The sequence below is a fragment of the Oenanthe melanoleuca genome, chromosome 3 (genome assembly GCF_029582105.1).
Source record: "Oenanthe melanoleuca isolate GR-GAL-2019-014 chromosome 3, OMel1.0, whole genome shotgun sequence".
NCBI lineage: Eukaryota > Metazoa > Chordata > Aves > Passeriformes > Muscicapidae > Oenanthe > Oenanthe melanoleuca.
The window spans coordinates 80,147,060-80,168,661 of NC_079336.1; the positions used below are offsets into that span (position 1 = coordinate 80,147,060).

The window sequence follows — 21,602 nt, forward strand, 5'->3', positions numbered from 1 at the left end:
AAAAGATTTGTTAAGTTTAATCTTTATTCAATATATGAATTAGCCCTCTTTATTTGCTACATGGTAGGAAAAAAATGAAATCTACAGACTTTCAGTTAATTAAAAGTACAGCCACTCATCATGTCTTTGATTCCACATATTCTTTCTTATTTTCTTGAGTTGAAACTTGATGATGAAATTATTCCATTTAATTTAAATCTTCAATCAAATTATTCAAAGAAATCAAGAGCTCAAAAATATCAACTTCAAACAAATATCAACAGTATTTTCACCTGTTTCAGTGAAAAGCTTTCTGCAAGCCATATTTAGCTGGAAAAGAAAACCCCACCAATATGTGGTTTTGTCCAACTGTCAGAAATTGTGTTAGAAAAGCTTCAGAGAAGGCTGATTTTTCACTTGATACATGCTACAGCTCATGATTCCTAATCCAATAAATTAGAACAAAACCATTCAAGTCACTAGAACTGGCCATACTTTTCATTGCCAACTAATTGGCTACTACAGGGCTCTTTTCATTAAGTATCATGTCTGCAGAAGGCTTTCAGAAATATCAGTTGTTTCAGAAAATGTGCATCCCTCCTTATGGCACTGAAAACAGATAAAAGGATAAAAAAAAAAAGAACTGGAACCGTATAAACAGATCTCTCTCAAAATCAACGATGTGGCTGCCCTTTCTTGCAGAAAGTGGAAAAAAATTCCCTGCAGTATTTAGATTTTTCTTCAACTTTTCATAATTTCCTAAAGCTATGGCTGCAGCAGAGCTGACTTATATTGCTGGGTAAGCCTGCATTGTTTTGAAGAAATGTGAACCTTTTTAAAAGAGGAAAAACAAAATATGATAGCTTTGCATGGAGTCAACATTAAACTAGACAAAAACCAGCATCTCACTGCTTCCTTGGGGAGAGAGAAAGCAATCTTTCACAAAGCTGATCCACACACTAGGAAACTGATATGACTGATTTCTCCCTGTTATACATTCGGTTTTGTTTGTTCTTTATCTTTTTCTAAATAACTGCCAGAGTAAAAGACAAGTGAATATTTATTTGTATCATTTTATTCCTTTTAAAACAAGTTCTCCTAAGGCACTGAACAGTACACAAATGAAGGTTCACAATAATTCCTAAGCACTGAACAGCATTCCCCAGAGGCTGACCAAGGACATTCCAGTATTTTACATCCGTCTTCTGCTCTTTCAGTCATTATTCACTGTTCTCTCTTTCATGTGTAATGTACAAGTTACAAGACAGTCTGATAGGCTGAGACAGACTACAGACTGACCCTACTTTGTGGAAAAGTCATCCACATTGCACTCCCAATGACCTTCACCAGCCTCAAAATGAGACAGAAGGCTGGTCAAGCCCACATAATCCTTGACCCTCAGCACTGAGTAGTGGTTAAAGGACTGAGGTTATCAATTTTATTTTTTCTCATTTGAGGCAGAAAAGAGGAATTTTTTTCCTTTTTTAAGGTGGGTAAAAAAACTCCCAGAAACCTAAAGGGGGCTCACACAGAAGCAGTCCTTTAACTGCTGTTGTAACTTCTTGCCAGTGGGCAGACTAGAACATTTTACAATACATCACATGACAACAGGTATCGCTTCCAAAGGAGTATGTCTCTCACTTGTGAAAATATTCTTTTGTTTTGGATTCTAGATTAAATATTAATCAATATTTAAAGGTTAAAGACCATTCAAAATTTCATAATAATCAAAATTTTATTATAAGCAAGCAGTATGATTGTGAGATTAAAAAATATTTGCATCCTTGTTAAATTGAAGAAATATGCTAATATCATGGATTTAATATGTAAAACTATTAACATTTAGCGATAATACTATGCCAAAAAGAAAAATATATCTCAACCCTAACATTTGCGTTAGGGAAATAATTTCATATGATTACATTCTTTTTTGTCACCTCATTTCACAAGACAACAAACTGTAAACCCACACTTAAACACCTGACAGTGCTATAAAGAGCATTTTCTGCTACTTTTGCTTCAAAATTGCTACTCAGATACCATTAGGTCATGTCAGTACCACATCCAGTATTGTACAAAGTAACTGTATAAATAATCTTCCACATTAACTTTCAATTGTAATATGTCAAGTTAGTAATTTTTCATTAAAACCTTGTATGCAAAACCACAAGAACATAAAATTGTTGTTATTGTGAAAGTGCACTTAATTTTTATTACTTATTTACCAGCCTTCTAATCTTCACTGTACTACGACAGCCATTACATAGTACTATGTATCAGGAGTAATATATCTGATAAATTCACTTATACAGTGCTCTGATTGAGTTGAGTATCTTTCACAAAAATTAAATAAATAATTACTCCAGTCTGTATATAACATCTCTAATCAAATACCACAGAGGCCTCATTTCTTTGGAATGAGTTTTTAAATGACAAAGTCTTCACATCTTGTTTTCAGTGTTGTTTTGGTAGAAGTAGAGGTCACAAAGTCTTTTTGAAAGGACCTTCTAGCCCTCAAGGGCTGACCAATACTTCATTTTTAAAATAAAACATGGTATAGAAACAGCAGCTGTGTTTGTTCTAGCCTAATTTAATATTGTATTTAATATCATATGGGATAAGTAATGAACTCAATGAACTGCTTTTCAAGGGTTTAAGACAGAAGTTTCTCTACTCAGTCAAGCTTAAAAGCAACCTACTCTGATTACTGCACTTTCATATATTTAATTGGTTTTTCCTAACTGCTTTCAATTCACTTTATCCTATCTGGTCACTTCAGAAACAGAAACAAAATTACAAATCCTCATCAGAGCAATAAAATAAATCTGTGCCATAGGTACTCATACTGAGTTTTTACACAAGTAGACCTTGGGCTGACAGTCTGCTTGATCAGAGGAGCAATACAATGTGGCACCTTATGGTAATCATCACACTGAAAAAAAGCATTAAATAGATACAATATCTTCTTGCTGGATCAAAGATGCTAAGAATATTTTTGAATTAGCAACACTGATGGCTAAAAATTCTGATGGAACAGCCATAGGTGCCCCTGCTCCATTTCACAACTAGACTGGCATCAAGTTGTCCCCAAATCTTTCCATTTTTATCCTTCTCACCATAAACTCTGCAGGGTCATGTATGCAACTGCTGGTGCCTCATCAACAGTTGGAAGACTATCCACATCCCACTTTCAATTAACTACTCTCTAAATTCTTGCTTTTAGTTTTCTGTCAACTGTCTTGACTAACACCCCGAGACCTACAGGGCTCTCCTTACTGTTGATCATTTCAAATGAGTTACAGATACAACAGCTTGACTGATCCACACTGAACAACATCAAAGCTGCCCTTGATTAAGAATCACCTTAACACCAGAAACCCTCACTATTATGCTGCCCAAACCCTATTCACCTGTAAGATTCTACAAAAATATTCTCAAAAACTGAGAATTTTTAATAAAGCCATATAAAGTCTCCATCCCCTAGATTACCTTTGAAACTTAAGAAATGTTAAAATAGATCATTTTGTCTCACCAAAATAATCACTCAACCAGAAAAAATAGTCTATGAAAGATGAGTCACTTACAGTATAAGTTTACTTACACAAACATGCACAGATTCACTGCCTTGCCTACTTATAATCAAACAATCTTTGTGTTAACACTTAAAAAAATTTTTTTAAGTCTCAAATGCAGCATTTACAAAATAAGTTTGATAATCTGAAATAAAATACGTACAAATATTTATACACACTAACTGATTTTGTATGAAGTTTCCAAAAATTCATAGCTGGCAGTGTTAACTATGAAATTCAACTCAAAGGTCTTATCAAATCTGAAACACTTTGTTTCTCTGCCAACTAGCTTACTGAAGGGAGATGTTTTCTTTTAACATAGTTATTCCTTACTTCTTATTTTATTCTGTAGTCAATGGCAAATGCAATGCTACTTGCACACTACATAAAACTTGACTTGCTTTTGTATAATGCACGGGGAACAGGTCTTTGTTTTCAATGGCTAAATATTATAGTTTTCTCAGAAAAAAATTTAAAGTGAATGTGTCTTACTAAAAATTTTCCTCTCATCCTATTTTGACAACTGTTTTTTCTTCCGTCATGGGTAGATATTTAAAATTTAAATATTTGTTTGAAACCAGCATGAACTCTGAGAATTTTGCTGAAATTCTTTATTTTATGCCATAAGTAATAAACTGTGGGAAATCCCACCTAGACAACTACAAAATACTCTCTCTCCAATGAACTTCAGGATCTGACTTTTGTGAACTTATATGGATGAAAGCACAGAAATCATGTCCATTTGAACTATTTAAAAAAATCTATATTAGGTCTTTCTGTGACACATTTTATCATTCAGTACCATTGGTCTGTTGGGGATTTCTACCTTAAGTAACAAAAAGGTACTTAAATCAGTGTTATATAAGCTGCCCAGAGCTAAGAGAGCTCCATCAGCGTGGTATTCTGAGAATAATAGCAGCATAGCCAATAAAATGTTCTGCCATGGCTAAGCATGTCTATGACTCTTTGGGGGGAAATCAACACACGAGAGTTTACTTTCAGCAGTTGTAACCAGGCTGTATAAGAGGCCCTAAATGTCCAAATCCATCATCACTACAATAAATAGCTGTGCTTAGACCATTCTTGTAAGAGAATTCAGGCTAACCTACTGGGAGACATGAGCAACCATCTTGTGACATGCTAAGAAAAATCACATTGCCAGCACTGACTGACTCAGCTACCAGTGGCTTTGACAGCAGTGGTTGATTTGAATTTCAGCATTCCTGCAGCATCATTAATTAATCCACAGTACTAGAATTTCATAGAAGTTGTAAGGACTAGTCAAGTAATTCTATGCTTACAACACTGTTTAACTCAATTTAGTGATTTCTGGATGGAAACAGAAGTAGAGTGCCAGCTTTAAAAGACAAGTGTTTACAACAGTTAATAAAAAAGGAAAATGGTTTCATCTCTTACCTATCAGACCTTTCTCAAGAGTAAAGGATTTGTTCGTGAACATGCATTCAAATGCCACAATATGGAAAACTTTGTTCACTGTGTTGTGGGTCCCAACAATTCGAATATACCTACAGGGAAAGAAAAAAAAGGTAAACAGCATAAGTTAAACACAATCAACTTCTGTACACTTAAATATAATTGATTCAGTTAAGACTATAATCTGCAGACTCATAAAAACTGAGTAACTGTTTAATAAAAAGGAGTAAAAAAGAGTATCAATTTCATAGCAGGTTTGCATCTAGTCAGGATGCTGGCTCCAGTGCAATTTAAGAAGAAAAAAAAACCTTTAAACAGAAGTGGAATCTGTTAAAAATGTTTCTGGATTAATTTGCCAAGACAAGCAAAATTAGGGATCTTCTGTTTCAGAAATGGTTTATTAGTGCAAACATGTGCTCATGGAGGTTTGAAACAATAATAGTAATAATAATAACAAGAACATCAGTAATAATCATCAACCTTTTACCAACGAATTTTCAGCACTGTAAAAGATTTCATACAGCCAGGACAAACCCAAAAGATGAGTCAGGCTTTTCTTCAAAAGTCAAGAATTAATTCAATTTTATTAAGACTCTTTCTAATTCTAACACTGGATGTACAGGATATCAATCTCTGCTGGTGTATCTTTTATTAAGAAGAAAAAAACCCTCATTCAAATATTATGAAACAACTACTCTGGGTTTCATTCCTGGTGGTATAACTTACATTTCTACACTCCAATTGCAAATCAAATAGAGCTGCTCTCAAACATTGTGACCTATTCACCTGCTGCATTACCCTGGAGGCTTCACCTTCCATAAACAACCACTAACCTTGGTTCAGTTTGATTCTGCATTTTCTGAAGAGATCCAACAGTTCTTACTATAAGTTCTGAAAAATCTCAAAAGGACTATTGTATACCTCTCAATAAATGCTGAACAAGCAACCAGAAAACTACTAAACCAAATACCAGTTACTTCACAAGATGGGTTACCCATGCTTGCAGAAAGCTTTGAATGGATTTAACTCGTTTCAATTAACAACTATCAGAATGTATGAATCCTAAGCAATATTCTTGGTCTTTCATGCACATGGTATAATTATATTTCTAACTTAACCATTCACCAACAGCATAATTTTGGCTTGTGTTCTTCATCAGACCAAGTTGAGAAGATACACAGTATCTTTTCTGAGATTCTCTTTTTAACAATAAAACAACCATCATAACTATTTACTGTGCTAATACTCAACCTCCAAATTTCATTTAGAAATTATTTTAATAATCATAACTTTGCACAAAGAATGATTTTATATAACTCACAGATCAACCAACTATCACAGTAGCAAATATCCTGAAAGTCATTCTATGTAGGAAAAATAAAGTTGCAAGAGTGGAGAAAATATTTATTATTCATAAAGAAGATGAGCCTGTGTTTTAAGAACAAAGCAGAACATAGCCCTTACTCTGTAGCCATGCCAAGTGCCTGCAAAGAGCATTGCAGGAATCTTGGTTGACAATCAGGCAAACAGGAGGTGTTTTCCCAGACCTGACCATGTGAACCAGCTGAGTTTCTTTTTATGAACTCATGAACTTTGAACCCTAAACACACAGGTAATGTCCAAAATTTGACAACAGTAGACTGATCTGTTCCCTCCAGCCTCAGAAGCACAGAATTCAATTAAACAAAGGAATGACTGTGGAATATTTTGAAGTGCACATGGAGGCTGGCTTGCCATAGAGACTCCCTTGTCTCTCCCAGGCAAGGAAAGTATTGATTGAGTTGTGCTGCTTGGACGAAATGCACCAGGCAAACCAACAGAGTGTTACTAATGGAGATGTTCTTTGACATCCTTCAGTTACGCTTCCTTGCATTAAAGAGCTTAGAGAATAAACAAAGTAACAAGATTAATAGGAACACAAGAAACTGCTTCATAATTAGCTTTAAAAGCTAATTTACTTAGATTTTTTTTTGTGTTATAAAATTGTATCATTAGAGCAAACTTCTTGGTTGTTTGTCCAGAGCAACTAGAAGATCAAATTCCTATCAGCAACAAAGCAGGTTCAAATGACACAAAGTTATCTATATTTTTTTGTGATTGCAGAGTAAAAGAATCACAATCCAATGCCTAGACTAGCTCCGCTGTCGATGGACTTTAGACTCAACTGGTAAGACTGGAAGACAGAAAAAAACCCTGAATCATTCTTTAAAGAAAAAAAACTTCATCAATTTGTGGGGTTTAAATGAACTTCTGTAGCAGGTAAACAGGAATGCAACAAGAAATTTTTGGCCCTTACTTTTATTTTCTGGGCCTTTTTGAGAATAATGGATACTGATAATATATAAGTACTCTAAGAATTTCTTTCACAGACTTCTTTAGACCCAGAGAGTCAAGCTACACATGACCATAAAATTCTCACAACAGGAATATCAGAAAAATGTGATTGGTGGAATTTTTTCCCCACTACCAAGAAAATTGTTTTGACTATAGGAAAGCAGCATGTTATACTGGATCTTGGTAGAATTTTAAACTACTAACATTTGAATGGACTACCTGGGTTGATTCATTAGGCACCTGCATAGTAACATCTCTCATTCATCCCCCATTTTTCCCAGAGCAATTCTTCTCATCTATATGAAATTATGAAATCAGTACTCTGTTATGACTACATATCTGAACAACTAAATGACGTTTCACTTCTGCACTTTACGTTTGTAAAGCTGACACATATAATTTGGATAACAGCTGCTGCAGATCACACCCCTGATTCTGCTGGGGATACCCTTGAGGACTATGAACACCAAAGCTCAGCTGCCTACATCACCACAGCAGTGCTTAGAACACATGTGTCAAAGCAAGAAAATATGCATACTCTAGGAGTCATTTTAATCCTTCATTATAATAACAGCAGAAAGATACAGACAAACTCTAAAATACATTAAGCACAAATTCCAATCGCTTGAGAATATTGAGACAGAAGACTAAATAAACGGAGGGAGTGGAAATTAACAGGTATTATGCACTGATATCCACTCTTCAGTTGCAATCAAAGCAACTTAGAATAGCAACAGCAAAATCAAAGAACTAAATCTAATACTTACAAAACACGCTCTTATAAAAGTGGCATTTCATTTTCCTTTGTGGAGCATTTGGTATGAGACACCAGTGCCAGAATTACTGCATACTTTATACCTCCTCTAACTGCTTAGAACCACTAACATTCACATTCTAATCACTGCCACAGAGATGCATGAGGCACAGCTCAACACACAAGGGCATTAGAAGATTCTGTGTTTGTTTTTTAGTGGAAAAGGAAACAGTGTTATTCAACACCATCTAAACTCCATTTATTGACAACTCCCTAAAACGAATAATCCTTCAGACTCACACAGCTGAATCAACAGACCTGTGGCAGGAAGATAGAAAAAACAAGGAAGAAAAATCTATTGCCAGCATTAAATCGTGTGGGAGAACAGTGGACATAAATAAATACATAAAATAAAGAATTAAGCCAGAACAAACATGAAAAGCATATCTGTCTTTTGACAGAAGACAAGTTTTCCTGTACTGAGACAGGAAAGTCTAATCAAGTCTATTTTATACCAAAGGAAATCCCTGCTGCAAATATTGAAAACAACAGTGAAAAATCAAATAAAACACTTAAAAAAGACAAAATCATTGAACTCCAGCAGAAAAAGTACATCTAACACCACCAAAGCCTGGACAGTAACAAACATTTTCACCTTGAAAATACAACCAACAGTGAAGCAGTTTGAAAACACAAGACATTTAACTTTGTAATGTACCAGAATGTGTATGCAGGTATTTTATGCAGGGGCATAAAAATATGACTAAAAATATTGGTACATAACACTTAAACAGGACATGTAATTATTTGTGTACCACATGTAAGCAGTATGCCAACCAATCAACCAATGTTTCTCAAAGGATATAACCAAATTAACATTGATGTTATTTGGAACATAAGTAACACTTGCATAATGTGATAATATGTTGTGTATTCCATACATAATAATCTGTAAGAATAATAAGTTTACAAATGCTTTGTTCTTTTCTAATGGCTTCCAATTTTTATGTCTTTAAAACAGAAAAAAACCCCTATTTCAGATAAACTTGCTTTAATCTCCATCTTCACTCTGTATACATCTCTAGTTCCAATGAAATCCTCAAATCTGAACTTGGTTCACCTGGTTTTACTTCAGATCAGACCTCAACCCAAAACAGCTCAATTTCCTAGAACCTTTCTATGAGTAGAAATCTGCAATTACACCTGATCTCATAATGGACTTCCACTATCAGAATACAAAATAAAACATGAGAAGATATTAAGATTTGGATGTCATGAATTCTGTACTTAAACTATATTCCTGATTTGAGTTTGGAGACAAGCACAAATTAAATATCACCCCCACTTATCTTTATGCCATCTCTACTGAATACATTAAATGAGACTCTAATACATTCAACTGTATAGAAAAAAATAGTTTTAAAATAGAGAGGAAAGTATTTTTCTTCAGAAAGTCTAATTCTAGAACAAACTGGACAGCGAGATTCAGAGAACAGACACGAGCTGGCTCTGCACACTTTTCATACTGGTGTGACACAAAGCCAGACTCTTTTCAAAGTGAACCCCATCTTAGGACTCATTTTCTTTGAATCTACCACACTACATCCTCATGTGGTTTTATGACTTAGGATCAATTTAGCTTCAAAGTGCTGTTCAGTGAAATCTGAGAATGTTTTCCATTTTCCTCAGCTTCTCATGCTCCACCAGTCTGTGAATTTAGCATGCAATACTTATTTCTTGCTTCAATGACACTTCAGTAAGTGCTATCTAGATCTAGACTAAAATCAGACTATAAACAATATGACAAAGAAATACCTGAAAAGTATAAGAAAAAAGTGAGGGATGATAGAAGGACAGAAGGAAGGAAAAGAAAGATAGATTGATTTCAATCTGCATCAAGGTTGCTCAACAGAGAAATAACTGAAGTTTTGACCTGTGCTTAAAAAAGCAAGGAATTTTGGAAGATATATATAAAATTTTTTATTTAGCTCTTACATCACAAAAATCTGCTAGACAGTGGTAAAAAAGGGTGGATTTTTAAAAAAAGTCCAAAAATTATTTTGAAAAGGAGGCAATTATTGAAAGAATCCTTTTTATATAAGTTTTTTTTGGATGAATCATTACTAATCAGAAACACAGTTATTCCTGATATTTGAGCTCACAGGCATAAGAGAATAAGAGAAGACCTCCATGGCTCTCAAAAGGGGGTCATAAATGCACATGAAGAATTAAATGTTAAAAAAACGTAAAGACTCCTAACAAACTAACCAACAAACAAATAAACTAAATGCTCAACAACTAATTAAACCACTACCCCTTATCTAAATAGTATAACATTTTACTTACAGAAAAATACATCCAAGGATATATGCAAGAAACCTTACCATTCATTATGTTAAAATTATACTGGAAAACTACTAAACAACATTCAAATGAAATCAGCTAAGTACTGGTAACTTAATATAACAACATAATAAAAATGACTGATTATATATTTTACATCAATATTTTCATGATTTGAAAACTTGTACCTACAAATACAACTCCTTGTAGTTGCAGGTGGTTAGAAAATTGATGCAAAGTATTGCTGGCTCAATTTTAAATTTGCTACTCAGCTCTGGAATGCTGAAATATGAGGTAATTCATTAAGCAAAGTATGTCTCATACATCTTTAACATTTATGATATGGCACGTAGTGTGACTTTTGAAGTGCTGTCTGAACCTGGGACAAGAATGCCTTTGATATCTGAACAAGCTTTGGTTCCTTAACTAAAACTGTGATCATACAACTATTTAACCCCAGTGATACACAGATTTACAAACACCAGCCAACAGTAACTGTATCACAAGAAACATCAATTTGAATTGTTCAACATTAGGAGTAATGTTTGTAGGAAAAAAAACTACTAAAATTTAAAAAACTCACGAGTAATGTCCCACCAAAGCAGTGGAATGTCAGTTCTGACTGCTTTGGTGTTTCTTGCTAACATGAAGAATGCAACATCTGTTCTGCTCCTGATAACACGTAGCTTAACCAAACTTTTAAACTGTAATAATTCTTCAGATGGATTTTAGAAATTATTAATGAAGACTGAAAGTCACATGAAATATATATCAGATACTATGAAAGAGAAGCCTCATTGGAAATTACAAGACACATTTTTCGTGTTTGTGAAACAAATGTCAGATGTCAGACCGAACAGTGAAAGTATCAAATTTCTAAATTCACCAAGTTCTGTCTTTTATGAGAAAAATCTCACATGATATCCACTAGCAGTATCATCTGCTCCACATATATACCATCACTACCTCAGTTTATCAGTGTCTCTAAACTTCCTTGCTTATACTTTCCAGCATATTCAAGACCCAGCTCTCAGCTACTGCAGGCCTGAACTAAGCTATAAAATAAAGGACAAAAGAAATATTATTTATGGGACTATTCATCAAACACAGACAGTGCAGCAGATTCAATCTCGTAAGCTTCATAGGTCTAGTTCTTTTAAAATCAAATCGTGTTTTACTGGAAATAATTGATGACACAGTGAAAGAAGATCATAAATTTGGATTACAAGTAGGTGGTCTATATTAACCTGTACAAACACTCCTACACAGCTCATCAGCAATGAGATGGGAAAAGAGAAGGGTAGTGACTTCCAATATATGTACACAAATAATAAAATATCCAGAAACTCAAGTTCATGTGAGAATAGTTGAATATGGTTAAAGACAGAGCATTTAAGACAGACAACTATTGTAATAACTTCTTGTTCTCACTGCTTCTCTTTCTTCCACCTTTTTTTTGTGGTTTAATTGTAGAGTAGAACCACATGTATCACACAACATTTGCCACATTTCTCTTGCTGATGTAATAAGCAGTAAGAACTGTTTAATTCACAGCAGCACTCTACAGTATTGTACCAATTAAACTGATTACAATGAAAATTTATTCACTGAAACATTGCCATCAGGCTGGAATGGTACACTGAGTGCCACAGCCCCAAGAAAATGTTATTATTTTGTAAAATGTAGTTATTGTTCAACAAAATGAAAATAACTTATGTTTGACATGTTTATGAAATACACTACTAAAACTTGTGAGCAGACCTGCAAAAAACAGAAATATATTGACTGAGCTACTGAATTCAGATCTCTTTCAATTGATTCTTTAACCAAGGAACAATAAGCATTCAAAAAGGTCTCTTCCTGTGGTTAAGCATGTAAAAATATGAAACTGTTTTAAATCTAATTTGACAAATCTTAAAATCACTTTGGGTGCAATGAAAGAAGAGAATAAATGGCAACTAGAAAAATAAAGTAAGGCTTTTCTTCCAAACTTGATTTCTTTTAGAGTGCAATAAAAAGTAAAGTTCTCACCTGCCCAAAACTTCCCTAACACTGAGTGAGCTGCACATAGGTTACTTCTAGGTGATAGTAATCCAGTGGGAGATTGCAATCACTGATGCACTGACCACCTTCTCAAAATGGACCCAAGACTCAAATGGAAGGAATGTGAGAAATGAGGAATATAACTAACAAATAGGGGTTTGGGTACTAATTAATGCAAAAGTTATGTAATTGCTAACCAATGTATGCTGATGTATTTGTTTGTAAAAATGTATAAATAGCATACAGTTTTGATTACTGGGGAGCTACCATTTAGTGCATAACCATCCAGATCCCTACCTGGAGCAAACTAGAATAAAAAAATAGAAATATCTCACCTCCGTGTGTGAATCGACACTGCACAGGTAACAAGCTCATGTTTGAGACAACAATAATGCATATTTGTATCAGTAACAACAACAAATCTGCCTTGATCTTTCTTATTAACGCCTTTCAAATACTTAATAACAGATTCTACAGAGCTTTGAGAGGACATGAAGAAGTCAGTACTTGCCTGTGCATAAAAATTTTGAACAGTTGCAGGATGATTACTTCTATAGTGAAGCAAGCTTTATGGCCATGGAAAAAACCACCAGAGTAATAACTTCCTTCACTATGAACAAAGAATCTCTTATCTGAGAATGAAACAGAGCTTTATCTGGATGCCTATGTAAAGACAGAATGCATTAAGCCATCATCCATTTGGCTATCTATATATTAAAAAGCGCCAAAGAGCAGTTTCATAAACAGTTTCAAAAAGTAACAAACTGCACTGAAAATGCTGAAAGTTGCAAATCAATAGGCTTAGAGCCAAGTTATGACAAAATACAGGATTCTTAAATAATTTAATGATCTACCTAGGATCCTCTAATGTACCAAACTTATTTCTTTTTCATAAATCTCCTCCTTTTTCAATCCAGATGACATGTAGTACTTCTTTTCCAAGCTTAAAGCTGCTTCTGAAGTATTTTCAATACTCAAAAAGGTAATGTATTAGACCTCAAATCAGATAAATCTTGGTATCTTTTCCCTCTACTGTTAAATTTGGAATTATGTTCAAAACCACTCAAATGTATCTCAAAAATTCATACATACATATATATACATAAAGAATATGTGAAGGAGATTTTTTAAGTGCTCTGATCCATCTAAATGCTTAACACAATATCCTTGACACCACCTTCTAAACCTATGTCATGCTTCTATTTTCACCTCAATATTAGCTGGAAGAAGAATTTTGCCTATACAGCACATCTCTAACACTGACAGTGTTTCCAAGATTTGGTTTGACAGGAACTTGTTTTCTTTGACTTCTACTTCTGACTCTTGCTGAATTCACTCAGGTAAGACTTCAAATATGACTCCTCAAAGAAGAAATAAACCACTATATTTGAACCAAAAAGTCAGAAGGAAAAAATATAGGAGAAGATGAAAAAAGAAAAGTAAAACGGATTTCCCTATACTGAACAGTAGGTAAGATAGTGAGAATGAAATTAATGATTTACAATATTAGCTCTAACAATTGTACAGTCCATGAGAAACCTGCAGTTACACATTTGTGTTGGAATCCACTAAACTGGTCTATTTATGTGCTTGTTTCATCACAGCTACCCTCAGGATATTTGATAGCTCTCCACTGTTATTACCTTGTATGTGGTCTTCCCAAAGTGGCTATGAGCATACAAAAGTCTCTCCTATTCGAAATCCAATTAGATCATTACAACATTACATTGGAAAAACAGCCACTGAAAGGCATTAGATTGTATTGTATCTTCCTCAAGCGGATTTTTTCCTCTAAATAACACAATTCTTGCCTCAGTTGTGACAGAAATGCTCTGTGGAAGAGTATCTTTTAAATTAATCTACCATACAGTTACATGAATCTCAGTTCTGTAGACATAAACTCCATTAGCACATCAATTCAATTTTCCTGAATGTCCTGCATTACCTTTTAAACAATCTACTTCACTTTATTAAGCTGATAATTAGAACTCAGTACTGCATTATTTTGGTATGTAACTAAAAGCTAAGTTAATGCATTTTATTCTTATATATGAATGCAGTGAAAACATGTTTCAGGACGTAGCTCTTCGTTACATTTCATTGCTTTATTCCTTGTTGTAACTGATGTCAGTTAGGTGGCTATTATCAGTCTAATAGTACCTTTTCCTCCATAATATTATTATTGTTCTCAGTATAATGACATAAATATCCATTTAGAAAAGGAGGCAATCAATATTATTTATTGCTATATTTTCATTTACTAGAAATTTACAGAGAATGCAAGGCTGTGACTCCCTTCTAGCCTTCATGGAGTAGAACCTTTGAACTTCAGAACTAAGGTTCCCTCCCACCTGACTTTCCTCACCTGGCCTCTCTAACCTTCCTTACCTATACTGAAAGTCAATTTTTCACACTTAATTTTCAGATCTTTTACTCTCCACCTCTCCATTCATGCAATCTTTCCTTCACCTTGGCACCCCATCTCCCTACGTCAGGTTTCCTAAAATAGACAGTGTATTCGATATATTCAAAATGAATCTTGATATACTTAGAATACGGTCTCCAGATTTTAGTGGAAATCAATAATTAACCTGTGTACTTTTCATCATGAAATGACATTTATAAACCCTAATGCCTACATATTTAGTAGGCAATTGTGATATTGATCTACGTAATATATATATTTTGATGTATGCCCTAACTATTTATTACATCTCATCAGAGTTTTCTTGATGTCTTACAACCTCTAATGACTCAACTGCATCAATCCTAAACAAAACTCAAACTTTCTGATTATCTTCTTTATATTACATTATAGTATTAGCTCAGAGAAGGCTGGTCATTGTTTCTATCTAAATATACACAGTTTATTCTAAATACTTCTATTTTCAGATTCTAAACATCAATTTGGGGAAGAGATGCGAGCAGCACCAAAATGCTAGCAAGAGTGGTTTATAGGCTGATTTCCAGGAAAGGAGTCCAGGACTACAGATACTTAGCAAAAATGACCAAAGCACAAGGAAACGAAGTTATGGTAATTTTTATGCTACAGTACCATTGGTTTCACACCTTACATTAAAACACATTACAAGCCTAACAAATAACCCTGAGAATCTCAGTAGCTGAAACCTGCATCCCTACAACTCACCTGCTGTTATTATCCATGGTAGGCAGATTAAAGTTAAAACATGGATGCTTAACTCATGTTAGGATCATGCTTTAATTTTGCTATACATATACACCATAGAAAGGATTTCTGTGTTATCAAACTGCATTTGAAGTGCTCTCTTATACTCAGAGATTCTACTGTATTTGCTAATTTTCCACAAATAAGTAAATAAACCAGAAATACAGTGATTGGACATGAACAAATTTCAGCTCTAATAGTTTTCTATAGCTGGAATACTAAAAATTATTTTCCCAGTGTCTGATTCCATTTTATACATAAAGTCCATACATGAACTATTTGGTGCAAATATTACAACTAGATCCTATATAAGGATGTATGACTATACATGACACGCAATTTGAGCAACATCTAACAAAATGCATAATGCTAAGAGAAGATCAACTAATCTAAGAGACCTGACACGTACATGTGTTTCAGGAGAGATATTTAAACAAAAAGGAAAAACAAAACCATAACAAAATCCCCCACCACAATCAACATAGCAACCCCCAAAACAAGGGAAAGAAGAGAAATAGTAGGAAGAGTGAAGAAAAAAAAAAAAAAAAAAAAAAAAAGGGAAAATGCAGTGAAAATTAATAAATAGGGAGCTCCACATTATTCTAGACCTATATAATTTCAAAACACATTTTAAAGGAACTTGCTTTAAAGTATGAAAAGTAACTAACAAAATCTTTTCCTATACAAATGAGATCTGATTTTAGTGTGACACCTCCTAACATATTTCGTTTCAGACTTCAAAATATTCACCATGTTTTGTGAAAGACAAAAACAAACCAAAGCAATGAGCAAGTACAGCATAATTTTGAAAATATCTTGCTAGGTGTGTATTGTCAATATTAAATAGTAAGAACTCAATGCTCATTTTTATTTTCAATAATTCACTATTACTGCAGAATGTCAGCATTCTAGAAAGCAAACCCTGGATACATGCTTTTAGTTCTGCACCTACAGCTTTGGTTTTCCACCTCTGTTTCAAAGCAATAATATTGCACATACATAAAATAAAAAGGACATCTAGAATGAATAAATAAAATGCAGAAGAGTGCTTTAGTGCACTGCAAGTGAACAGCAGTGTAGGTGCACCTTACTACTGGTATACACCATGTCAGCTTTGCACTGGTGAAGTATATGAATCTGCCTACTCCACACTAAAAAACTGAGCCTCGAAATCACTCACATTCTCATAAATACTGAAGCTAAAGGCCTGAGACACATTTAAATTAGAACTCAAAGTTAAACCTTCATGACTTTTGAAATATTAAACCATCATCAAAAATACATTTTTTGAGGTATTACTTATATTTTATGCTACGATGTCCCTTTTCAGAAAGAGATATTTCAGACCTGTAGTTTAATGAAAGGTCTGGACTTGAGACCAAACTTCATACAAATAAGAAGCTGGAAACATGGTCAACTTTGTGGCCTGGAAGAAGCAGTCTTGTTTTGGCACAAAACCTGAAGTTTAAACCACTCATTTTTGAGTGAGTTCATACACAGCTAACATATCCCTTCCCTTTTAGAACATATTACTTGAAATATTCTCCTACCAATTTTCTTCCATATTTATTAACATTATTGTTAGTGTGTTCACTACAATCACAGTTAAGCTCTGCACCAGATCAGGATAAGCCAAGACCAATTTTTCTGACTATTGGGTGATGAATACTATTGGGCATTTCTTTTTTTAAAATTGTCTGTTGAACATTAGTATTCTCCTCAGTACGTAGAACTCACTTTTATTGATAACTGATAGAGGCTTACACACAGTGTTCTTACTCTATAACAAATTCAGTATGAAAACTAACATTAAACATGTCCCATGCCTTATGAGTATGCAATTAGCAAAAAAAAGCCAAAACCACCTCAAAACTTTTCTGTATCAGATGATTATATATCCTAAAAAAGGATACATTAAGGACAGAAGTTATTAGCAGTAGCCATCATTAGCACACTCCCCAAGCTGAGGACAGAAATGTACCAATCTAACAATGACCCCTGAAGTCCCCACATTTGATATTTTGTTTTAAAATAGAACATTTGGTCTGTGGTCAAAAAATTCAAGCATAAAGTAAAATAGTTTCTACAACTGTATTTGAAAACTAACTGGTGGAGACTATTGCAGGGGGAACAAGTGTTTGAAAACAGTAGCACATCAGAAAGTAGCCCCATAAAACTTTCCATTCCTCTTATCCATTACAGAATACATACATGATCATATTAACTTTATGTCTATGTACATGCATAGACACATGCATGTACACATATATAAACATGCCTAAAAAGAAGTCAGCAAAAAGCCAAAGTTAACAAATAGAATGAACATGACCTATTAGCTCAAAGCTTCAGATTTCAAATTAAGAAGTTGATTTAACATAATACCCATTACAAAGATCCAACAAAAATGCTTCAAAAGCTTGAAATAATAGGATTGCACACCTCATCTGCTCAAGGGCAAACATGAACTAAAGGATGCTCATGTGAGGATGGTTAAAATGGCAACATGTAGTTGATGATTAAAGGAACTTCATATATATTCATGATCTCTGATGTTTCTGAAGTTCAAGGAAGTGAAGGTTACCCCTCTCTGCCCTGAGACATAGGTCAATCAAGTAAAATTAAGATTATTAGATGGGAAGATAAATCATATTTTGATATTATTGCTTTAATATTACACTTTTAATTTTTTTTTTCAAGATTTTTGCTTTCTCTGAAGGGTTTTGTCTGGTTTATTTTACTTTTTTAACAGAAACATGTTAAAAATGTTATTCTGGAGCCAGAATAGATGAACCTTACAAAACAATGCTTTAGTCTCTTCCAAAGAGGAAAGAGGTGCAGAAGAAAGATCCTGAGATTTTATTTAATACCAATAATATTGCCAGTTAATATACACAGCCAATGAATCTGTAAATTACAATATGGAGCAGGAAACTAGCATTTCATATAAGTTAATTATTTGAAATATGCATTTATTTTGATAAGGCCAAAACTCTTACAGAAAACAAATAATTTCCTTTTAAGGGCATCCATACAATGTAACAAGAGATTTAAATTAATATTGAAATCTTAAAATATATGAAAATTTTTCTAAACTTAACACTTGATGAGAACTACAATTATTTACTAAGGATCTGAGCTTTATTTTTATGCACCTCAGTTGGAATGTATCATTTTATGAGCATGCATAGCCTATGAGTTCAATAGTGCAGAATACAATAGAGAATAATGGGGGAAATTTTCAACTACCAATAAGAAATTCTGAAGCAATCTGCCTCCTCCAAATACATACACTAGATTGTGCAGAAATTCCCAGTCACAGAAACAGGATTTAAAGGACAAATGACAACGATGTTGGCATTCCCAATCTCACACAAAAGAGAAGAAGATAATGATTTAATTCCTTTTAACTGTATTGGGTTGGGGTTTTTTGCCAACTTTAAAATATCAATGTTGCTCTTACTCAATTCAGAGTTTCAAGCCCTTTCTTACTTTTTCCTTTATAATCCTTGCTGTGGTGAATTTAATTTTCTTGGCAGTACCAAAACACTGCCTGATCCTAACAGGTTAGCATTGATTGCTCTAAACCAATTGGTTCCTTCATTACAGAGAAAATGAGGTAAAGAGAAAAGGCAGGTGTGCTCTCTCACAATCAGTTGGACTTCAGCACTTGCCCTTCTTCTCCCTCATTAACTAGCAACTAATCGATCAGGAACCTGCCCAGAACTCAGAAAAACTATTCATCACTTCTGACATGCAATGGTTTTAACAGGTCACTCAAGGAAAGAATATTTGAGGTATCTATCTTTAGAGTCTTTAAAGCTCATACAGCTTTTAAACTTCCATCCATGAGAAAGGAAAATGGAAATGTTACACTCCTATATAGTTCCAGTGTAAACCTTGAATCCAAAATAAAATCTGTTAGCTATTTGCCCAATACAACAATTGCGGTGTAATTTTAAGTGTTCTTTATTGTGAAGAACTTCAATGCAGAAAAAGATAACAGCTGGGAGAAAGAGTACAGATGGGCCCCACTCCCTGCTTAAAGCTCATTTTCTTCTGTACTTCCATGGTTGAACAACTTAAAAATTCCATTGAATGCTAATACTAAAGCTTAACACACCATTTTTACCTTCACCTTTTAAAATATTTGGACACTGCTTGTATTTCCAACCATTTCAAATTACTTTTTCTAAACAGTCCCTTTACTGTCAAGCTCCATACTTCATTTGCCCATACAATTGCAAAAGACCCCCTTTACCTTGCTTGTCAAAATTACTAGCTGTTCAAATAACTTTTCAAGAGGAATCATTAAGAGAAGAACCCTTAAGAGTAATCTGTAGTGGTTAGCTCTTATTCTGGTCAGCTATTCATGTTTGTTTCTCTTCTTTCTCTAATTGTAAACGTTGCACAATATGCCCTGTCCTTGTGCTTTCCTCATTAACAAAGATTTGCAACTTCACATTACTACCAGTTTGGAATATTGCTATCAAGTTGATTTCAGGAGAAAAAAAATCAGAGAGATACTGTAATGAACATATAAGCAGGGAATAAGATGTTTTAAAAAGAATGACCAATACACCAACAAAATACCTCAAGAAGAGAACTAAACAGAGCATAAGAGAACAAGAAATGAAGAAAGGGAAGAAGCAGAAGACAACAAATTGCGTGAAGAAATAAAGAGTAGCATCACTTTGATTAGGAAAAAGAAAATTGCAATGAAAGATAAAGCATTACTACTGAAAGAACCAGAACTAACTAGTTTGTCACTTTATGGAACACTGAATAGAAAAAAATATATAAGAAGGCTGCAGAAGGTATAATCCTTTTATTTGCAAATCAGTGTAAAAACCACTTCTCTCCCAGTTATGTCTACTGTCTAACAAATGAAAAGAAAAGGTTAAGGTTATTATTTTGAACAAATCCACAGAAACTAATTGACTGAATCCACAGAACATCATAAAGAAAAAAATCAGGTCTTTTACCTGTGTTCTTTATAATAGAAACATGACATGTGACCAGTCATATTGGAAACTAATTTCAGTTGAAGTTAGAGAAAAGTTTTAGCCATTACATCATATTCATCCCAGACTACTATAACAATTCTTAACTATACAGTAAAATGGAATTTCAAAGTACAAATAAATTAGCTAATACTTTTGCTAAAGGTTTCATCTGCTATGATGACATACAGATTCAGCCTACTTTCTGCTGCTGTTTTTTGCCCTTTTGAAACCTGCGAAGCAGCTGTGAAATCCTGTGTATTACTTATGGGCCATTATTTCTGAAAAGATGATATTGATATGCAGGCACAATCTCCTGTGAAACAAATCAATTTACTAATAGGGTACACTATGTAAAGGGCTATTCACAGGACCTAAGATAGCAGTTTGAACTCTGAATGATGATTTGAGTTCCTCAAGTATGGCTGGGTTATCCTTTGTCATCAAATCACACACAATTGCACATTTATGAGTAGGCAACTAACTGACAGAAACTGGATGATGAGCTTTGCTGTGACTATTTAGCAACACACAGACATTCATACGTCAGAAGAGAAGCATGAGCATGTTCAACAGCAATTTTAGAGACTCTATGATTGTCCAATAATTCAGAAAAATCTTCAATGGTAAAAATACATTCCAGCAGATTTGTCACAATTCTGCTAGAAAAAAGAATTAAAACTTTTACATATTACTGCAGAAAAAAATGCATTAAAAAAACTGCTAAATCAAAGGCTCCCAAATTTTTGATCAGTGACCATTCCCCAAGTTTTCTATAAGTTTTAAACTTTTTGATAACTCCCTTCAGACTTGTCTTCTCTAAACCAGTCAGTCACAAGTTTGTCCATCTTTTCTCGTGCATCAGACTATGCTGCTTCTTGGTGCTGTCTTCTGGACCCTTCACAAACTTTTTAAAGTGGAATTTTCTTTTTCTAATAATAAAATGATAATTCCCT

At 34.0% G+C, this 21,602-nt stretch overlaps 1 protein-coding gene across 2 annotated transcripts in view; it reads right to left on the minus strand.

The window, feature by feature from the left end:
• The window catches only part of BTBD9 (BTB domain containing 9), a 111,987-nt gene that overhangs the window by 39,520 nt on the left and 50,865 nt on the right, over nt 1-21,602 (minus strand). For both annotated transcript variants that reach the window (XM_056487081.1, XM_056487080.1), the window contains exon 8: nt 4,968-5,077. In XM_056487081.1, coding sequence (XP_056343056.1) covers nt 4,968-5,077 — 110 coding nt within the window. The remainder of the gene's footprint in view (nt 1-4,967; nt 5,078-21,602) is intronic.